Source organism: Brachyhypopomus gauderio, chromosome 8 (assembly GCF_052324685.1).
Source record: "Brachyhypopomus gauderio isolate BG-103 chromosome 8, BGAUD_0.2, whole genome shotgun sequence".
NCBI lineage: Eukaryota > Metazoa > Chordata > Actinopteri > Gymnotiformes > Hypopomidae > Brachyhypopomus > Brachyhypopomus gauderio.
In genome coordinates this window covers 64,164-86,742 of record NC_135218.1, presented here as the reverse complement: position 1 = coordinate 86,742, position 22,579 = coordinate 64,164, and the positions used below count along the sequence as shown (strand labels likewise).

At 39.0% G+C, this 22,579-nt stretch overlaps 1 protein-coding gene across 2 annotated transcripts in view; it reads right to left on the bottom strand.

Annotated features, from left to right (window-relative positions):
* The window catches only part of mtif2 (mitochondrial translational initiation factor 2), a 63,786-nt gene that overhangs the window by 33,398 nt on the left and 7,809 nt on the right, over positions 1-22,579 (bottom strand). For both annotated transcript variants that reach the window (XM_077013693.1, XM_077013694.1), the window contains 5 exons: positions 18,759-18,935; positions 18,426-18,565; positions 17,281-17,405; positions 9,539-9,743; positions 7,710-7,962 (listed from right to left, as the gene is read on the bottom strand). In XM_077013693.1, the coding sequence (XP_076869808.1) occupies positions 7,710-7,962; positions 9,539-9,743; positions 17,281-17,405; positions 18,426-18,565; positions 18,759-18,935 (900 nt within the window). The remainder of the gene's footprint in view (positions 1-7,709; positions 7,963-9,538; positions 9,744-17,280; positions 17,406-18,425; positions 18,566-18,758; positions 18,936-22,579) is intronic.

Here is a 22,579-nt window from a genome sequence, read left to right as displayed (position 1 = left end):
CGTTCGTTAATTTGATACTCTTATCGGGCAATATAAAAATTATCGCCATTAATCTATTATTAAAGTTGGGTTGGGAACTGGGTCAAAATGGGTAAGCAAACTATGATGACTTTCAAGTTGATAGTTTAGCTCGGCTGTATTCCTAACCAAATTGCACACAAGGGGCGAGAATGAGTCTTCAAACCTGTGAATTACAAATCGTACGTGTGTTTACATGGATGCAGCCACGAAGTCGCCAGGTTTGCTTTATGGAAAATTCATTTTTAGGAACGTAAAGTGTTATCGGAGCGGAGCTCGGAGTGATCGTTTTCTGCATGGTCCTAGCGCTAGATTCGTTGCTATTTAAATATTTCTTTTTAACCATTAAAACTGCAGAGGACCAAAACCGGCTTTTGAAAAAGTCCCCCCCAAATTACGTCCGTGAGGTTAAATGTACTAAATGTTGGCTTACATTTCAAATATCATGTTTAGCTGAATAAACATGTTATCAACCCCTTTTAATGTACAGTATGTAGGCTTACAAATTCATGTTTAACTGAATAAATCGTTGAACACGAGTAGCCTACATTTTATTGAGCATGTTTTTTTTTATTCAAGTATCAAAGTAGAACAGCTTTCTCAAGCAGTCATTGATGCATTTTGGAAACAGGAGATGAGCCCCTGGTCTAATGCACCCTCTGTATTAAGAAGCCCTATCTCAAAAACTGACTTTTAGTCATTACTTGGGTAGCACGCATATGAGCCATTTTATTATAGATTAATCTAGATTAATTTCAAGATTTCAGTGAGATTAATCTAGATTAAAAAATTTTTTCTATGCCCACCCCTAATTTTTATCTTTAATTTCTTTTAACATTTTCTTTTTGTCTTATCTCCTTTAATGTTTCTTTTTATTTATACTGTAAAGCACTTTGAGTTTCATGTATGTATGAAAGGTGCTATACAAATAAAGATTATTATTATTATTATATATCTGAGTGATTCCATACTTTTTCCTCAGAGTTATTCCATATTTTTTTCTTGTGCTTGCACAATAAAAGTAACATTTACTTTGTTTCCAAAATATATTTTTTTATATTTCTTTTATTGTTTCTGAAAGCCAACAAGTTGCACTTTGGAATGACCTTATTATTGCATCATGTTTTTGATCCGAGTTTGTTCTACAGAATAAAATGTCTGAATGAGTGAATGAGCTAACCCTAGCTCGTCCCAGACTGGTGATTCCATACATCTTGCCAGGGGGTTTATATATATATATATATATATATATATATATATATATATATATATATATATATATATATATATTAGTGGTGGGACTTTAACGCATTAATTTCGATTAATTAATTACAGGAAAATTAATGCACTAAAAAAATTAACGCATTTAACGCATGAGACACTTTTGCACCGTGAATGTTTCTCAGTGCACGAGTTCCAGACATACAGATTATATGGACGCACAATAAGATGAGCATGATGGAGATGAGTGAAGACGCTACGCTGGTGGATGGGAAATATAAATATAAGAAACGTCCAGATGGAAGTAAAAATAAATATAGTGTTATTTGCATTTTATGTAGGAAGGAGTTCGCTTATCACAGGAGCACTTCCACCCTTCGTTACCGCCTCAACGCAAAACATGTTGGTACTAATGCGCAGGTCAGTAATGATCACTTAGCTGATAAATGTATTCCTAGTACGATAGGGTGAACAAACGTCCGTATTTCACATCCTGTCCCGGGGTTTTTTTAAGTGAGGAAATGTCCTGGTTTTTAAATTACCTTCATTGGACCATTAAGACTGATTAAACCTAATCAAGACTGGATTAAACTTTCGCTAGTGACGCGCGCGACTCCGCACACCTCGCACGAGCGGCGGAGGCGTTTATACTGTAACGTTGGTTAAATACCAGGACAGTTTACTGTTGACAACTCGTCTCTTTTATTTAAACATTAATACAAGCGAACTCACTCAAGAAAAATAACCGAATCCTCTCTCTCTCACTCTCGCTCCTCGCGCACTTTTCCACTCGCACACACAACTTAACTTAAAGAAACAGTAACCCAATAATCCCTTAAGGATCATTACAATACTTTACGCATCACATTATTTGGTTATTGTGAAGAGTGCCCTAAATGTGGCTCTGACTGGGGATCACTGGACCTCTGTTAGCAACAAGAATTATCTTGGTGTGACAGCTCATATTATAGATGATGAATGAAAGATCCAGTCATTTGCTTTGAGCATGCAGAAGATCACTAGGCACTATGGAGATGCCTGTGTAAGAGGCCTGGGAAATTAAAGAAAAAGTCTACCATCTAAAATGGTATTTAAAAACATCTGATTTACTTCACTTCTTCTTATTCTTCCAATATCATGAGCAAAGCTCCCAAAATTAAACATTTTTGGTCAGAATTTCCAGTGTTCTGAAAACTGTTTGCTTTGTTTTCTGCACTCATCTATTGGTCTGTGTAGTAGACTGGTGGAAAAATAAACAAGATGTTGAAGTTTATGCTTATGTTCATTGATTCATTCATCATTCAAACTTAAATTAATATTTCTCACGTTAAATATTGAAATGCGATTAAAATGCGATTAATTAATTACAACGCTTGTAATTAATTCGATTAATTTTTTTGATCGCGTCCCACCCCTAATTATATATTTAGGGCTGGGTATTGATTCAAATTCCAAGAATAGATCCGATTCTGATTCTGAAGATTAAGAATCGATTTATTTCGATTTTATTCGATTTAATCGATTCGATCCGATTCGATCCAATTCAGGGTAGGCGGTAGGCGAATAGGGTAGGCCTGATCTACGACCGCAGCACAGCAGTGCCAATATTACATGTTATAGCACGAACCTCGAGTGTATTATTGCGTAAATGTGCGTTAGCGCAGCGTCTTGTGCTCGTCGTTGTCCGAGTCACATGTTCTATGTAAACGTGTTTTATGTGCACTGTCTGCGCTTCGGTAAATGTAATAAACGTAACGATTTGGAAAGTGCAAAGGATTCTGTCTCGTCCATTGCCTTGCGCCCAACGTTACATGAACATTTTTAACTTTTTTAAACTGTAAAAACACTGGGTAAACTGTCAGTGACACCAGATAAACTGTCCTTCTGTTTTTAGATTTCCGATTTGACTATCGTCATTACCGGCACTGTCCGACACCATATGCGAATCGATTCTAAATCAGAAAATCGATTTTTTCAACACAGGCCTTATATATATATATACACAGATTGTTGGACGGCTCTAACAACAGAAAGTTACATTACTGTGACGTGCCACTACACTGACGAGAACTGGCAGCTAAAATCTGCAGTGCTGATTACGACAAACATGTCGGATAGACACACCGCTGACAGTTTAACTGACAAGCTCAATGATGTTGTGGAACGATTTGACTATCGTCGTTACCGGCACTGTCCGACGCCATATGCGAATCGATTCTAAATCGGAAAATCGATTTTTTCAACACAGGCCTTATTATATATTTATATATTTATATATATATATATATATATATATATATATATATATATATATATATATATATATATATATATATATATTTATTAGGGATGCAAATGATTAATCGAATTTCGATTAATTGTCGATTAAGACGTTACTCGATCAAAATGTATTAATCACGATTAATCATTAGAGAGCGCTCCTGTATTAACTTGAACAGAGTGTAAGAACGAGAGGTGAAGACGTGTCGCGAAAGACCAGAGTGGAAAACAAAATGAAGCGGGCGAAAAGACGTGTGGTGTGGGACCATTTTGAAGCATGTTCGGGAAACGAGGCAGAAACTGCGTAATCCAGAAAATCCCAAGGAGGGAAACTTTATTTTCCACGCAACTCAAACAATAGCACTGTTCTCTTCTCCTCCCCTGGCGCGCGCAGGCGCCGCTCTCCCAGTGTCACTTAAAGGGCCAAGTGCCTGTCTGTTAGGGAACTCGCTGCGAGGAGTAGTAGTCGCTACAATTTCAACATTGTTAATTTAGGCAAAGAAGTCAAATGTTCTGTGTGTAATGCGGTATTGAAGTACAACAGTTCCACTAGCTCACTCAATTATCATTTGAACACCATGCATGCAGCTGTCCTGCATATCACCAGTGCACCTGGTCAACCTAAAATCACAGCTACACTGGGAAGGCGAGCGTTTTCGAAGCTCGCTACAAAAAAATACGAGTGAGCTAAAAACAAAGCTATCTACTGCTACTACTGTAGCCCTTACAACAGATTGTTGGACGGCTCTAACAACAGAAAGTTACATTACTGTGACGTGCCACTACACTGATGAGAACTGGCAGCTAAAATCTGCAGTGCTGATTACGACAAACATGTCGGATAGACACACCGCTGACAGTTTAACTGACAAGCTCAATGATGTTGTGGAAACTTGGGCACTCTCCGGTCGCGTTACAGTATGTGTTCACTACAAAGCTAGACACATTGTCCAAACATGGGCTCAATAATATTCTGTTTGGCTCTCTATTTAATTTCTTCTTTTTTTAAAACATTTTTTTAAACCCTTTTATTTTGGTGAGGAAAAAAAACCAATATTATGTTAGGGTCATTTTGACCCCTGTTGTGTAAATCCACTAAAAACATCCAAAATTGAAGATAAACCTATTTTAGATCATACAAACATTTAGAACAGATTGAGCAACATAAATCAGAAAATATTTGCAGTGACCACCCCCCCCCCCCCCCCCCCCCATACACCCCCCTTCACATTTATATTACATCCAGGGTCCACTGGACCCTGGGCTAGTCAAAGTCGGCAATCAACATTGGATTGGAAAGTTGATAGTTGTCGGTATGACTTCAAAGGATATACAAACAAAGGACAGAGGTGTTTGGCATGCAAAGGTGGGCAACCATCAACACTTTTGATGGTTGCCACATCAGGGGTTGATTGCATATTGTCAGAGAGCAGACGAAGAATATCCATAGAGACAAAGGGGTGAGATCTGAAAGAAGCATCTTTTCTCTCAGCCCTCATTATCACTCCCTCCTCTCTGGACCTGTGTGTGTGTGTGTGCGTGTTTGTGTGTGTTTCACCCAATCATGGGGACGTGATGCTGTAAATGCTGTCAGCATGCTTCCATACCACAAATGATCAAGATGGCAAAGCGATTCTCAGTTCAGACTGCCTTACAGCTGATATTAGATCTTTATTTTAGATCATACAAACATTTAGAACAGATGAAAAGAAGAGAAATACAAATCTTGAAGATTTCAATGTTCAACTTTTTCAGTGTTCCCCACATGATGGACAGGATGTGACCGTGTGCTTTCTGCAGATGTACTTCTTGCACCTCACACAACATGTACTTGTTTTACTGTCATCCCGGGAGGGACAAACTTGGCATCTTTTGCGTTTCTTTGCACCTGTGTACAAAGGATCCATTGTCGGTTGGTCAGATGCCCTGCCCTGGACCTTTGCGATGATAGCTGCAGCTGCTGGGGTTCGAGCTGGCCTGGCCCGGTTCTGGATCTTGGGAGTGACGAGTGCTTTGCCTAGTTCTTCCAAGAAAAGTCGACGTCTGTACAGTTTGCTGGCATTCCACTGCTGGTTGATCTCAATCCACAGCACATAGGCATTGTAAGCAGACACGTCCACAATGTTGTAAAAAACCACCAAGGGCCAACGGGCAGTCTTGCGCTGGCAACTATATGTTGCTGTGACTTTGTCCAGATTGTCCACTCCTCCTTTGGTGGAGTTGTAATCCAGGATCATTTGTGGCTTCATGTCGTCTCTTGTGGTCACAGATGCATCTCTGTGCATTGTGCTCATCACAAGAACATTTTTGTTTCTCTTTGGGCAGTAAGAAACAAGTGTTGTTTTCTCTGTGAAAGCAAATTTTGAGGAATGCTGAGGTCTTCCTTGCATCTTCAGCATCTCACTGGGAAGTTCTGGCTTATTTTTTCTGACTGTTCCCAACATGGTCAGCTTTTTCTCCAGAAGTTTTTCTCCAAGATGGTAGGATGTAAAGAAATTGTCAAACGTGATGTTATGACCTTGCAACCCTTCAGTCATGTCCAACACCACACGCATTCCCTGATTCTTCTCAGGTGCTCCTCCAGGTGGCTTTCCAGTATATACTTGCAAGTTCCACGCATAACTGGATTTGGCATCACAGGCTGCCCATATTTTTATTCCATATTTCGCAGGCTTTTTTGGCATATACTGTCGGAAAGGACAGCGTCCTCTGAATGGAACAAGACGCTCATCAACAGTAACATGTGGGCCAGGATTATACAATAAAGGCAGGATTGCGACCCATTTATCCCAAACATCTCTGATCGCTGCAAGTTTGTCTCTCTCACGTCGACCACCTCTGGTGTCACGGTTGTCAAATCGGATCACACGAGAGATCATGTGAAATGTCTCTAAAGACATTGTTGCTCGGAAGATCGGCCTTCCATTTTCTTCATTCCATAAACTTGGTTGCTTCACCCTTTGACCTGTATACTCCAGCCAACACCAGAATTCCAATGTAAGCATGCAAGTCAGTTGGATCTAATGACTTCCATTTTTCTTGATAGACACGCCTGCCTTCCAAGTTGGTCATGTCAAGGATTATCTTCTCTATGGGTGGGGATATGAAGAGTTGAAATGCTGATTCAATATCATCAATTCTTGTGATGGCATATTTTGTCGGACCAGGAGTCATTTTGATGACATTAGAAGATGAGAGTCTCCCTCGGCTTTGGTGTGGTGATGTTGACCATTTTATTTTACCATCTTTAGACGTCCATGTTCCCTCTGTGGATGATGATTGTTGCGTTTCATGGTTTTCATCTGATGAATGCACACTGGCAGACTCGTCCTCTGAATCCTCCTCATTGTGGAAAAATTGATAATCTGGATCATCAATTGCATTGTCCTCTGGCTCTGAAGGATCTTCCATCTCAGAAATCTCTTCCTCTACATCACTATCCCAGTTCAGAAGCTGTGATAAAACCTCTTCAGCTGTAAATTGTCTGGAGCGCATTTTTTATGTACTTATTAATGTCTAATGTTTCAAATTGAACTGAGCCAGCCCTTAATTTATTCCTTTTTTAAAATGAAAGAATGTATTTTGTTATACCATAAAAATTTCCTCATGCATAATTACTTGAGCAATATATAATATAATACAATATAATTATCATAATATAATATATACTTTTTGAACAAAATGTTTTAACTACACTGCTCAAAAAAATAAAGGGAACACTTAAACAACACAATGTAACTCCAAGTCATCCACACTTCATGTTCAGATAGGAAGCAACACTGATTGTGAATCAATTTCAACTGCTCTTGTGCAAATGGAACAGACAACCGGTAGAAATGAGAGATTTTCAACTGATTTCAAAGATTTTTATTAATTGAGATCTAGGATGTGTTATTTTTGTGTTCCCTTAATTTTTTTGAGCAGTATATTTAGCTGATATTTTTTAAAGCCCTATTGAAACACTGAAATTCAGGTGAAAAACGCCGCTTATCGATTAATCGAAAGTCGATCGATAAGATCAGTCAACTAACGATTAATGAATTAATCGATAATTTGCATCCCTAATATATATATATATATATATATATATATATATATAGATAGATATATATATATATATATATATATATATATAGATAGATAGATAGATAGATAGATAGATAGATAGATAGATATGGGGACATTTTTACCTTTGACAATGATAGGAAGACTTAACTCCTTTGTCTCACTTCTCTCACTTGGTCTGACAGCCATGTGTTGCTTGTTGGCATGGTACAAAGCAGCTTTTTTCTGCTTCCAGTTTAGATGCGCCAGGCTTTCCCTCCCTTTAGTATAGTTGTCTTGGTGCTGCTTTTGCTTGGCTTCAATAACCCTCTGGTGTTCCTTCAACTTGTTCTGCTCCTGCATGTATGTGCGCCACTCCACTACCTCCCGAGCCCTTTTCTGTGGATATAAGGAGTCCAATAGTTCTGTATTCACTAAAACTGCTGCTAGCTGCTAACAAAACTAACCAAAGTGACATGTCTGGCAGCTTCTATTGGTTCTATTTTAATTAGTAGCATATGTGACATCAGTCACGGATGTAGCTTGTAGTAACTTGTACACCAATCCTTTCCTTTTTTTGAGTAAATTGTAGACAGCTAATTTTTTTAGGCTTGTCCATCTCTACTCATAACTAAATATTTGAGGTGTTATTGGTGAATTGTATAACAAAATTACCGTATTTTCTGGACTATAGAGCGCACCACAATACAAGCCGCACCTACAAAGTTTTTTTTTTTTTTTTTTATGGAAAATGTTGAATAAGCTGCACCGGGCTATAAGCTGCATATATCTACTGAACTGAATACATTGAGTCCGCGCTTAACGACGGGTCTGATTAACGATGGACCGGAGTTACGACCGACTTTTTTACATTTTGCGCGGTGCGCAGAGGAGCAGTGGCAGCACAGTGGAGTGTTGTGGGGTGTTGTGTACGATAAGCTGATGCAGCGCAGCCTCCACCGCAGCCCATCTTGGCAATGCAATCGCTCTTTCTCACGCTGTACGCACACACGAGAACATTGTTAGTTTTTTCTATACTGTATTTACGATCAAAGCGTATCTAAATCTAGGGTCAAGCTTAACAACAAAAATGCTTTACGATGGATTTTCAGTCTCTAACCCCATCATTAAGCGGGGACTCACTGTACATTGAACTGAACAGTTTCTGTTCAGTTTTAACTGATCAGTTTCTGAATGGTGCCTGTAGCATTTCATGTGCGACAGTTTTGGCTTTCAGCCGGTGTTGTGTTGAATTCCGACTCCCCTTGTTTATCCGCGCATAAAGACGCTACAGATTATATTGACAATTTATGTTTCTATGCATAAATAAGAGCTAGACTTTAATTATCCATCACAGCAAATGGCACGGCATTATCCATGTCCAAAGCCACACTGGCTCAAGGGTGTTAATTATTTTAAATAAAATACACCTCTGACCACAACTTCACAGTATTACAGCAGTATTATGGTGCTCAATGAAGTTATAGTCACTGTAACTCCCAAATATCATCTGTTGCAACTTTATGCGTGTGCAAACGAGGGGACTCGGAATTGTTGGTTTGAAAACACATGTTGGTTTGAAACAATTTCTCTGTCGTGCCTGCTGCTTGCATGTACTAAATGAAATTGAGCACGTTCTTCTTTGATTTACAACTTTGACCTACCACCTGATTCATTTTCTGCTCCGCCCCCTGACGGGTGAAGAAAAATCTACAGAAAAGCCGCACCTCAGTATAAGCCGCATGGTTCAAATCGTGGGGAAAAAGTAGTGGCTTATAGTCCGAAAAATACGGTACATTTTTAACACTGATGTAAAAATAAAAAAATCTAATTACAAAATATATTTGGGTACATAGAAAAGACGATACGAGACTCTAAGGATACAATATGATTTGATTTTATATTTTATATATATATATAAATAACTGTAGGAAGTTACAACATCTTATATTTATCTATATGTCCAAACACTGACCTCTGACTCAACTTCCAGTATTTCCTTGCCAGTAGAGGGTAGCTCCTTCCAGCCAACAATCTCAACCGGAGTACCAGGAGGTGCTTCCATCACTGCTCTGTTGTTCTCATCAAACAGCCAGCGTACTTTAGCCCAAGCATTCCCTGCCACGAGCACACAGCCCTTCTTCAGAGTGCCCCGATGAATTATGGCTGTTGTTACAGGTCTGCAAAAGGACAAAGATACAGAGTTCTCTGATAAACAGCACTAGTCGGATATTCACTGCTTACTGCTGTAAATCCTACTAATAAAACTTCTGAAACTTAAACCAAATTATGCAAAGGTGTACATTTTCAGATAATAGAGGGAATAGATGAAAGTCGCAGAAGTATATCTCGTAGATCAGAGCAAAAAATAAATTTAAAAATGGGGCAAAATGCAAAACAGTAGTTAATGTTAAATGTATATTATTGCACCACTTTCAGGTCAACTGTCATGCTAGTGACTAGTGAGGTGGATGGAGTTTCTGCAAATTATGGTCTTGTCTGAGCATACTGTTTTAGCAGAGAATCATGAGAACAGAGCTCACACACCTTTAAGACTTGGAATACAGAAAGAAAGAAAAAAAACACTGGATTTCACTTTCACCATTCCTCCAAATTAATCTTGACGTATATACACTCTCCGGCCACTTTATTAGGTACACCCGTCCTAATGCGCTTTATTTTAAACCCATTCTAGTAATGGGTATGGTTTCAACATGAATTCAGTAATTAGGAGTTAGGTCCACATATCAGTCAAATGGGTGCAGATCCCTAATGAGCAAGCCAGAGGTGACAGTGGCAAGGAAAAACTCCCTATGATGATGGGGGTTAGGAAGAAACCTCAGGAGGACTAAGACTCAAAAGGGAACCTATCCTCCATGTTTAGACAAACTGTGTATTTTGTAATACAATGAACAAAAAATATTTAACAGTGCTGTGCATATGTAATGGAGCTCTCGTCCGTTCCATGTTGTGAGCTATTATAATGGACAGAACCACGAGAAAACCTCAGTTTTAAAGACTCTTTTATTGAAACCCACAGGGCTGCAGTTGGACTTCGTCAGAACTCTGAAAAAAAATAAACCACTGTGATTATCTTGCACTATTCAGGGTGGCCCACTAGTGGTGTAGAGGATTACAAAATTCCATGCATTTTTAACTGTTTATTATGGGATTTGAAAATTTGTTCAACTTACCTGTTTGTCCCAGCATGTTCGCAGCCTCTTACAGGTCAATGGACCTGAGCCCAGGGGTTTGTGGGGTTTTGTAGCTTGAGGTTGTTACAGGTGGAATGTTCCATTTCGGATGTTTGAGCCGGGGGAGTGGACCTGCTTTTATGATTCTGGTTCTGAAAAGGGTATTCCAGCATGAATGTTTTATTATGAAATGTTTTATATTCATACTAAAATATTGCTTAAATAATAAAATGTTTGATTTAAGATAAAATGGAAGAAGGTAATTAGGAACTGATGCATTTTAAACCTTACCTGCGGGCGTGCCGGTCGGTGGTTGAGTCCAAGGGGTAAGCTGTTTGAAAAAGGCAGAACTCTGTGATAAGAGGGAGAGGGCTGGCTTGGAGTGCAGAGGAGTTTGAGGGCCTGGTTGACATATGTCTATTGAGTTGATTAGTTTATGTTAACTTTGTTTTTTTTTTTTTTTTTTCGCATTCTTTCTTAATGTTTGTTGGGTTCGAAGGCACTCTTCACGGTGGACTCAATGAAAGTGGTTTATTGGAACTTCCAGTTCTGTTTTTCAATTTTTTGCAAGTGCCACTCGGCTATCCTGCAAAAGTATATAATAAGCTTGTAGTAATAATCTTGTGAACTGTATGTGTGAGTTTAGGTGATGTTGTGTATATAATAAGCTTGTAGTAATAATCTTGTGAACTGTATGTGTGAGTTTAGGTGATGTTGTGTATATAATAAGCTTGTAGTAATAATCTTGTGAACTGTATGTGTGAGTTTAGGTGATGTTGTGTATATAATAAGCTTGTAGTAATAATCTTGTGAACTGTATGTGTGAGTTTAGGTGACGTTGACGGCTCAGTGGAGGCTGTTTTGAACATACTTGACAGTTATGATGCAGATGAACAGTGCCAGATGAATATAGTGCATTTTGGAGTAGGAGACATTTCAGAAAATGACATTAACTTGGCCGAGACATTCTCAGGTATGCCATAAATCCTTCTTGTCTTTTGTTAGTTTATCACTGTAATATATAGGTATATATATACTATATTGCCAAAAGTATTCACTTTCCCATTCAAATTATTGATATCAGGTGTTCCAATCACTTCCACAGCCACATGTGTATAAAATTAAGCACTTAAGACATGCACTTTTTACAAACATTTATGAAAGAGTAGGCAACTCTCAAGCCGGGTTTCCATCCAAACCTTTCGAAAAAATAATGCGCAATTTCCAAGTTTCGGCAGAAAAAAATGCGAATTAAGCCTTGTTTCCATTCATTACAGTTGTGTGAATAAACTTTAGATCACGTGAGAGGACGCCAAACAATAGTGGTTTTACATCCATCTGGCAGTTACGCATTTTTGCACGTTGAGGTTTTGAAACATTTTTTTCTTTTTCTTTTCTATACATGGAGAAGTTAAATTCAATTTTTGCTCTCTCCAGAACTGTTTTTGCATGTATTTGCCATCTTTACATCGTGATCATGTACAGAACCACATGACTTGAGGCATGATATGTCATCGTTTATGCGAAAAACCCTTTTCCACCCAGTTTTTTTCGAATTTTGTCGATGCGATAGTCTAACTTTTCCACCTCCTCCTAGCGTAAAAATCTTTTTGCGATATTTGGGGCTTTTTTCGAATTTTAGTCTTTTTCCATCCAGCTTTTTTCATGCGCATTTTCAAAATGCGCAAAAACTCGGTGGATGGAAAACCCTCTTCAGGAGCTCAGTGAATTCCAGTGTGGAACTGTGATAAGATGCCACCTATGCAACAAATCCAGTTGTGAAATTTCCTCGCTCCTAAGTATTCGACAGTCAACTGTCAGCTTTATTATAAGAAAATGGAAGTGTTTTATTCAGAGTATCACTGAATGGATGAGATGGTGGAGCTTTAACACGCAGCGGCCAGTCCGGGTCCGAAAATGGTGCTTTTGTGTTACTGGTTGTCGCTACTTCCAGTTTTTTTCTGCTGTTAAGTGCATGGGAACACAAATGCACATGTTCTACCACTGCCATACCCTGCTACAGTGGAGAAATTAGTCAGGAAACAAGCTCCAAGATGATGTTCCGCAGACGCTACGAGAGCTCAGCCTGCTACGAGACCCAGGCCTGCAGACCGCGGCGTTGCCTGAGGGTGGAGCGCTGAGGAAGTATCATTGCAAGCAGTGCGAGCGAAAGCGCGGAAAAAGAGCTGGGATCCAACACAGAATGGTGCAACAACGCTGCGACTGTCGCTAGACACTGCTCTCCACTGGTGGAGTTCCTGATAGTCAGATGTAGACCTTTTTATTTGGCATGAGAACTCTCTGCCGTGCTAATAGCTGCTGTGTACATACCACCTAGCGCTAGTGCTAATGCTAAGGAGGCACTATGTGAACTGTACGGAGCTATCAGCGATCTGCAAAACAAACATCCGTACTGGGCGGTGCCCCGCCCCACCTCGCATTCTCGGACCACATGTCTGTGTGGCTCACCCCAGCCTACAGACCGTTCATCAGACACTCCAGACCAGTTCAGAAGCAGGTAAGAACCTGGCCGGCAGGAGCCATCTCTGCTCAAATGTTTTGAGCGCACTGTGTGGGACATGTTCAGGGAGGCTGCAACTGACGGTGACACAGTTAACCTGGAGGAGTACACAGCATCAGTCACTGGCTACATCAGCAAGTGCATTGATGATGTTACTGTCTCCAGGACCATCACCACACGCCCAAACTAGAAGCCGTGGATGACTGCTGAGGTATGTGCGCTGCTGAGGACCGGCGACTCAGCCTTCAGAGCAGGTGACAAGGCGGCCCTGAGGACAGCAAGGGCCAAACTGTCACGAGCCATCAGAGAGGAAAAGCACACACATGCCCAGAGAATCCACAGCCACTTCAAAGACACTGGTGACACACGGCGCATGTGGCAGGGCATCCAGGCAATCACCAACTACAGGACAACACCACCGTCCTGTGACGGTGATGCCTCCCTCCACGGTTCGAGGCACAAAACGACACGTCGGCAAGGAAGACCACGCCGGCAGAGGACCAAAACCGGCTTTTGAAAAAGTGGGGGGGACATGTCAAGATTTCAGTGAGATTAATCTAGATTAAAAAAATGAATCTATGCCCACCCCTAATATATATATATATATTAGTGGTGGGCCGTTAACGGCGTTCATTAATTTGATACTCTTATCGGGCGATATAAAAATTATCGCCGTTAATCTATTCTTAAAGTTGGGTTGGGAACTGGGTCAAAATGGGTAAGCAAACTATGATGACTTTCAACTTGATAGTTTAGCTTGGCTGTATTCCTAACCAAATTGCACAGTAGGGGCGAGAACGAGTTTTTAAACCTGTGAATTACAAATCGTTCGTGTGTTTACATGGATGCAGCCACGAAGTCGCCAGGTTTGCTTCATGGAAAATTCATTTTTAGGAACGTAAAGTGTTACCGGAGCGGAGTTCGGAGCGGTCGTTTTCTGCATGGTCCTAGCGCTAGATTCGTCGCCATTTAAATATTTCTTTTTAACCGTTAAAACTGCATAGGACCAAAACCGGCTTTTGAAAAAGTCCCCCCCAAATTACGTCCGTGAGGTTAAATGTACTAAATGTTGGCTTACATTTCAAATATCATGTTTAGCTGAATAAACATGTTATCAACCCCATTTAATGTACAGTAGGCATACAAATTCATGTTTAACTGAATAAACCGTTGAACACGAGTAGCCTACAGTTTATTGAGCATGTTTTTTTTCTTCAAGTATCAAAGTAGAATAGCTTCATTGATGCAGCTTCATTCAGTCATTGATGCATTTTGGAAACAGGAGATGAGCCCCTGGTTTAATGCACCATCTGTATTAAGAAACCCTATCTCAAAAACTGACTTTTAGGTCATTACTTGGGTAGCAAGCCATTTTAATATAGATTAATCTAGATTAATTTCAAGATTTCAGTGAGATTAATCTACATTTAAAAAATGTATCTATGCCCACCCCTATATATATATATATATATATACACACACACACATACACACATACATACAGAGGTCCAGCTGTGAAAGCAAAGTGATTCTGAATTAATTATATACAAATAATATTTGTATATACAAACCCATTCCAAAAAAATTTGAATATCATGGAAAAGTTGATTAAACATACAAATCCCCACCAGATATTTTCCTGGCACACTTTGGGTCCATTAGTACCAAGTGAGTATCATGTCAACGCCACAGCCTACCTGAGTAGGTTGTTGCTGACCATGTCCATCCCTTTATGACCATAGTGTACCCATCTTCCGATGGCTACTTCCAGCAGGATAACCCACCATGTCATGAAGCGAATCATCTCAGACTGGTTTCTTGAACATGACAATTCACATCATGGATGTGCAGCCAACAAATCTGCAGCAACTGTGTGATGTTATCATGCCAATCTAGATCAGACTCTCTGAGGAATACTTCCAGTAACTTGCTGAATCTATGCCACGGTAGCAAACCGTGGCCATTATACGTGGGCCTGCTCTCATCCCATCCTGACATTACGTTTGTGTCACTATGCGGTATTATTTGTAAATATATTTGCAAACGTAATACATGCGAACTATTCAGTCAGACAGCTATTTGTTGTGAAATGAAATATTACAATTTCAAGCATTTTTATGTAGGGTACGTTAGCCAAAATTCCAGCACTTTTCAAACGTGGAACACAATGCAGCATTAAAATTCGTCAGGTCATTGTTCCTTCTCCTGTTTTTGAGGGATATTTCTTTATACTACCACATATCGTTACGGAGAACACTGCACAGAATGAAGTGAACGCGCTCGTGCTCTCACAAGTTCGCCCGCAGCGTGGAGTAGAGCGCTACGGTCAGACACAAAAGTATAACTGAGCCAAGAAGAAAGCAAAAATATACATTTTACTAAGGAAAATAAAAATAGTAACGCACAGTTACTTGGATAAGTAACTTTAATCTGATTACTGGACTGGAAATAGTAACTCGTTATATTACTCGTTACTGAAAAAAGAGGTAAGATTAGAGTAACGCGTTACTGACATCACTGCCAAGGAGATAACTACTTTGGCTGCATTCAAGGGTGCTGGCGAGACAATAATTCCCAACTATTTACGAATATTAGCAAAAGAGTTGCATGCAGTAATAAAGTTTTAATTAGGGGTGGGCATAGATTAATTTTTTTAATCTAGATTAATCTCACTGAAATCTTTAAATTAATCTAGATTAATCTATAATAAAATGGCTCATATGCGTGCTACCCAAGTAATGACTAAAAGTCAGTTTTTGAGATAGGATTTCTTAATACAGAGGGTGCATTAGACCAGGGGCTCATCTCCTGTTTCCAAAATGCATCAATGACTGCTTGAGGAAGCTGTTCTACTTTGATACTTGAAGAAAAAAAAACATGCTCAATAAAATCTAGGCTCGTGTTCAACGGTTTATTCAGTTAAACATGAATTTGTAAGCCTACATACTGTACATTAAATAGCATGTTTATTCAGCTAAACATGATATTTGAAATGTAAGCCAACATTTAGTACATTTAACCTCACGGACATCATTTTCAAAAGTCAGTTTTGGTCCTCTGTAGTTTTAACGGTTAAAAAGAAATATTTAAATAGCGACGAATCTAGCGCTAGGACCATGCAGAAAACGACCGCTCCGAGCTCCGCTCCGGTAACACTTTACGTTCCTAAAATGAATTTTCCATGAAGCAAACCTGGCGACTTTGTGGCTGCATCCATGTAAAAACACGTACGATTTGTAAATCACAGGTTTAAAAACTCGTTCTCGCCCCTACTGTGCAATTTGGTTAGGAATACAGCCGAGCTAAACTATCATGTTGAAAGTCATCATGGTTTGCTTACCCATTTTGACCCAGTTCCAAACCCAACTTTAAGAATAGATTAACGGCGATAATTTTTATATCGCCCGATAAGAGTATCAAATTAACGGCCCACCACTAGTTTTAATATATATTAAAACTTCAACAAACATTTATCAGCTAATGTATAGGTTTGCAACCCTTACCTCCATATCTCGTGGATTTATAGGCAACTAAACCTGTTGTAAACAAAAGCCTACTGCTCAAACACTCAAGCCTACTGCTCAAACACTCTGGAGTTGGACTATTTTCCAGGCCCAATAGCATACTGCTCAATGTAACAGATAACATATAAGATAACTCATAATATTTATTTTGAAGTAGTAGCATACTACTCTTCCTTGCTGCAGCCTGATGCATATCTCAGATATGAAGTGCTGATGTCTAACATTAACTGTTGATCCAGTTTTGCTTGCTTCAGTGACTGCAGCATGCAGTATTTGGCAGACAAATTATGAATAAGCATGTGAATCAGCTTTGCATATTTCTGTAATATCTGATGACATATCATGGTCATGTTATAAATTAGTACAGTAAATATTACTTATTGTTCCTTTAAGCAAAGAATGTTTTATATTCATACAATGTTTACACACAAGTAGAGTACATGCTACGTTAATAAAACATATTTGCTAAGATACCCACCCTTTTCCTTTGTCCGTGCGGCTTTCAATAATGGTGCCTTCTACTAGGCCTCTGGGGTCAGCCTTCAGCTGTAACACCTCTGCTAATGTTACTGTGGCTTCAAGCAGATCCAAAAGATTATCTCCCTGGAGATACATTAAACACATTTGAACAAAAAATGTGAAAAACTAATTCTGTTTAGAGCCCCGTTTAAAGACCCTGCTCCAAACTTGCTCATCATGTGCAGTTTCAGTGTTTCCTGTTTCAATGCACTATTTCAGTTTGTCCAAATCCATGCAGATGCTGGAATTTGTTGATGATTTGCATGTGTGACTAAACACTGAAAGTTCATGCAATCCACATCAGCTTCTTACTGGAAAACGTTTTTTGCAAAGCAGTGTTCTATTATGACAATAATATCAATAATATCATATGCAAATTATATCACATATTCTGTAATTTCTGTGATAGATTTTGCATATGCCAGAAAACACATTTATGAAGAGGCAATATGATACTGTGGTGCAATTTCTGTTAATGCCCATCAATGTTTTATGAACTTGTCCCCTATGCTCCGTATATTACATGAGATATGAAATTACATAGAAATTACAGTGAAGTGACATTTGACAAGTTATAAACAGCAAACACTTTTTCCAAGAAAAATGGTCCTGTTTTTCTTTCTAACCAGAATATTGTCAGAATACATATCCTCCAGAGTAGTGAACAAGTTATTAATTTGTTGCTTTGTTCAAGTAAAATTCAAGTAATTTCTTCTTCTTGATAAGTAAATATAGATAGTGATTAATTCTAATGTCAGTGAAATTTTAATCTAGCAAGAAACCACTGTTATCGATCTGGTAAAACAGAGTTAATTAGTTTGTTAGCTATCTAGCTAGGAGGCTATTTAGACACAAAAGTAGCTAACAAATCATCCTTTGTTTGAGAGCTTGAATTTCACAATAGGTTTGACACACTATGGAAACCAAGACTTTATTTGATCGTAAACCTCAAAACAAGCCAGAACTGAGAATGATCTAAAACCTAATGTTTATATGGACCATTGTGGGTGCCTGCACATCAGAAATCCCCTTGTATCTTCCATAATTGCTTTTCTAAAACAGCAACTGTAATATTAGGTTGTAATAATCATGTGATGCACACACCTTTGAAGCCGAAATGTGGACGGACTGGACATCTCCTCCTAACTCTTCACACACAACATCATGAGCCAGCAGATCACGTTTCACCTTCTCAGGGTCTGCCTGAGGTTTATCACATTTATTCACTGCCACAATAATAGGCACTAGAAAAAAATACACAAATCTTACTATCTCAGCATCACAAAGACAGTACTCTAGGTTTGCTATTTTTTGCATTTAGAAATTCAAAAAATTAGAAGAAATGAAACGTTTGGACTAACAATTTTTAACTATGTCAATGAAACAGAACAGCTGATCACATGCTGATGATATCCAACTTTAAGCTATGTTGATTACCTTTGGCTTTCTGGGCATGTTGTATGGACTCAATGGTCTGGTCCTTTACTCCATCATCAGCTGCAACTACCAAAATGATGATGTCTGTAACCAAGGTGCCACGGGCCCTCATGGCAGAAAATGCTCTATGTCCAGGGGTGTCCAGAAAGGTAATCATTTGGCCAGAGGGCTGCTGGACTATACAAACAATGAGTTCAAATCATATTAATATATTTGCATAAACTTGTATTCAAACATAGTGAGTCTTTATATCAACATATTCATATAGCTCACAGTGGGGAAACTAAGTATTTGATACAGTCCTGTTGCAGTGTGTGCAAACTTGGTCCAGAACTACATGAAATGTCTGACCTCTGTAATCGAAAAGGTTTCCGTACCAAATAAGTTCTGTTTTTCTATTGTATCAAATACTTATTGAATGCAATAAAATGCAAATTAAAATCATAAAATGTTATTTTCTGGGTTTTTTTTTAGATTCCGTCTCTCTCGGTTGATATGTACTGACAATAAAAATTACAGACCTCACCATTCTTTGTAGGTGGGAACATTAGCAAAATGGCAGTGTATCAAATACATGAAATAAGTATTTGATACAATACAAATACAGAACTTATTTGGTACAGAAACCTTTGCAATTACAGAGGTCAGACATTTCCTGTAGTTCTTGACCAAGTTTGCACATACTACAACAGGATTGTGTATCAAATACTTATTCTCACCACTGCATTTCAATATGTTAACAATGTCTACAGTCTCTGGGGAAAATGTTTTAAATATGATTGCAAATGAGAATGCAAATATTCCAAGCAAGGTTGGGAGGATGACCGAGCGCCTCTTGAGTTTTGTAACTTCTCGCGCGCCGCGCCTCAGCGCAATGAACAAAGTCATGTTTGCAGGGTTTATACACCTTTACAAGGTGGAATTCAAGCACTTGTACATCACTTTCAAGGTCCATTTCTATATTTCCCAGCACGTTAAACTTAAGTTAAATATTTATACATGTACTCGAAATGATTCGAAATAATTCGCTTTTTTTATCACATGATTGTTTTAAGTCGGCTGCTAGCACATAATTCTACTCTTGTGTGGACGCTGTGGTTTTGGTACCACATATTTGTTTGTTGTTTGCACATAATGTTGGTTAAGAGTTGACATTTGCTGAAATCTGTTAATTTACTGCAAACATGCTGCTACAGCTGCACTTTTTCAGTTTGTATTTCTTTGTTCAGTTCTCTGGAGTGTGGCCTTGTACTTGCCATATTGCTTTCGTTTGATTAAATAAAATAAAATGGGAGTTTTGAAGTTAAATGGGAGTTTTGAAGTTAATTCACCATGGATTGCTACTACCAAGATGCATCAATAATCGTTTTATAATCGAATCGCAGACCTCTGAATCGTAATCGAATTGAATCATAGAGTGCTTGGAGATTTCCACCCCTATTAGTTATTATTTTTTAATAAGCAGTTTAAAAGTGGCTGCAGGTAAAAGGTCTGGGTGTTCCAATGTAAGGAATTCAAATCATGAAGAATTTTGATTGTATGACTTGCAATTTCGGAACTACACAATAAGATAGCAACATCCATACCATCCAAATAAAATACAATGATGTGAAGACATCTCTGAGTAGCAGTTATTATATGCCACATTTTGATCAAGTTACAAGACCTAGGAGTATTGCTGTTGAACCTGCTGGAGAAAATATTAAATATAATTATTTTAAAAATATAAGGTTTCCAAGCAATGCAGAACCAAAGAGAAACTCTACATTTTACCAGCATGCTTCAGCAGCATGTTTGTTAATTGTGGGGAAGATTTGACTAGTAGCTCATGAGTTTGAGCAAGACAAGTAAACAAGTCTACTTGCAAAAATGATAAAAACCTTCATTACATATTGCATATTTCCACAGGCAAATCCTGAGCAGTTCAAAATAAATGTTTTCCTACTGGAAAAAGTAGAACATTAGCTATGTAATATTGGCTAGATTATTAATTACCACCACTGCTGCCACCATTGCCAGCATAATTACCACCAAACATACTTGGTTATTAAGTAATGATTAAAAGCTGATCATTGTATCTGCATATCTAAAAGCCATAAGCATTCTGAGCAAGAATCCCAATATGGGTGGAACAGTGAGAAAAGGGAATGGAACAACATAGACCACCTAAAGAAAAAGAACCTTTGGGCAAAAAACAGCAGCCAGCAAACTGGTGATGTCACCAGCCAGCACACTGGTGATGTCCCCAGCCAGCACACTGGTGATGTCCCCAGAGGATCAACCAGCATCAGAGATTTCTGGTTATTGTCACAAGCCTGCTGATGTGGTGGAAAACAAATGAAACTCGTTTTCCAATGAGGTCTATGTTAGACAAAAATTGCTTGTATGCTTGTGCCACAAGCTCACTATCAGAGCTGTTGTTCAGACATTACTGTTAGCTTTGTGCATAATTTCTGTGTAACTTAGACCTGAAAGCAAATCAGTCATTTATTCTGGCAAACAACCTTGAATAATGTAAAATATACTTTTGTTCATAAAACTGTGCCTAAAGGTTTTTGCCAATGTTTTCTTAACAGGCAGTATATGAATAAATCTATTACTAAAATAGTGTTTACCCATTTAACTGTTTTGTGCTCATGTTATAAATGTTTGTTTTGTCTTATTCATTGTTAAAAGCTCCATTTCATTTACTTGTTTGTTTCTGGGTACATTTACGGCTTTTGGCAGACACCCTTATCCAGAGCGACTTACATTATTATCTCATTTTTTATACAAGTGAGCAATTGAGGGTTAAGGGCATTGCTCAGGGGCACCTCAGTCATGGCCTCAGGTCTGGGAATCGAACCCACGACCCTCCAGTCACAAGACCAGTTCCCTAACCACCAGGCTATTAATGACCGGGCCATGACTGGGTAGATAGTAGTCAGTGACTGATACAATTTTTTACTCAAAAGAAATGACAAATTTACACAAAAGTGATTATGCCTTTAAAATGACCATGCAGGCCTGGTTAAACAATGTCAATAAAGTTAGAATGTTACATTACTATTATATCATTATGTAATCTCTGCTCCTAAATCATGTCCAGCCTATTGTCAACAACACAACCAAATATAGTTCCTGAATGAAAAAAACTTCCGTTTACACCTAAATAGTGCCATGCCACTGTTCCCATCATTTATGTGAAACAAACTCTGTTGTAAATGTTTAATTACAAAATATCAACACTTATTTTGTGCATTTCTGTAACGTATTGAACAGGCAGAGAGGGATCCAAATGCGGAAGAACACCGCTTTTATTTAAATGAGACGCTGGTACAAACACAGGCAGGTGAATCACGAGTACTAGGATCAGTAACAGCGTTCTCTTGGCTTGGTCAGGACGGTCCAGGGTCATACCGGGGGAGCAGAAGTCAGGAGGTACAGAGGGGTTAGGCAGGAGACAAGGTCGGGGACGTAAGCGAGGGTCAGGACACAGGAGAGCAGACAGGATATAGAAAGGCTTGGTACGCGGCATGAGTCGGCAATACTTCGCAACTGAGATGTGCTGGTGAAGTGCTTAAGTAAGGCTGAAGGGGGTGTGGTAATGAGGGGCAGGTGAGGTTGATTAAGACAGATCAGGTGGCATTCCTTACAGTATCCCCCCTCAAAGGAGCGGCACCTGACGCTCTATGACGTGCTGGGGGGCGACCGCGGCGCCGGGGGGCAGGAAAGTTAGGATGTGTAGCGTGGAAATCCACGATCATCGTGGGGCAGAGGACATCCCTCGCTGGAATCCAGGCCCGTTCCTCGGGGCCATATCCCTCCCAATCCACTAAATA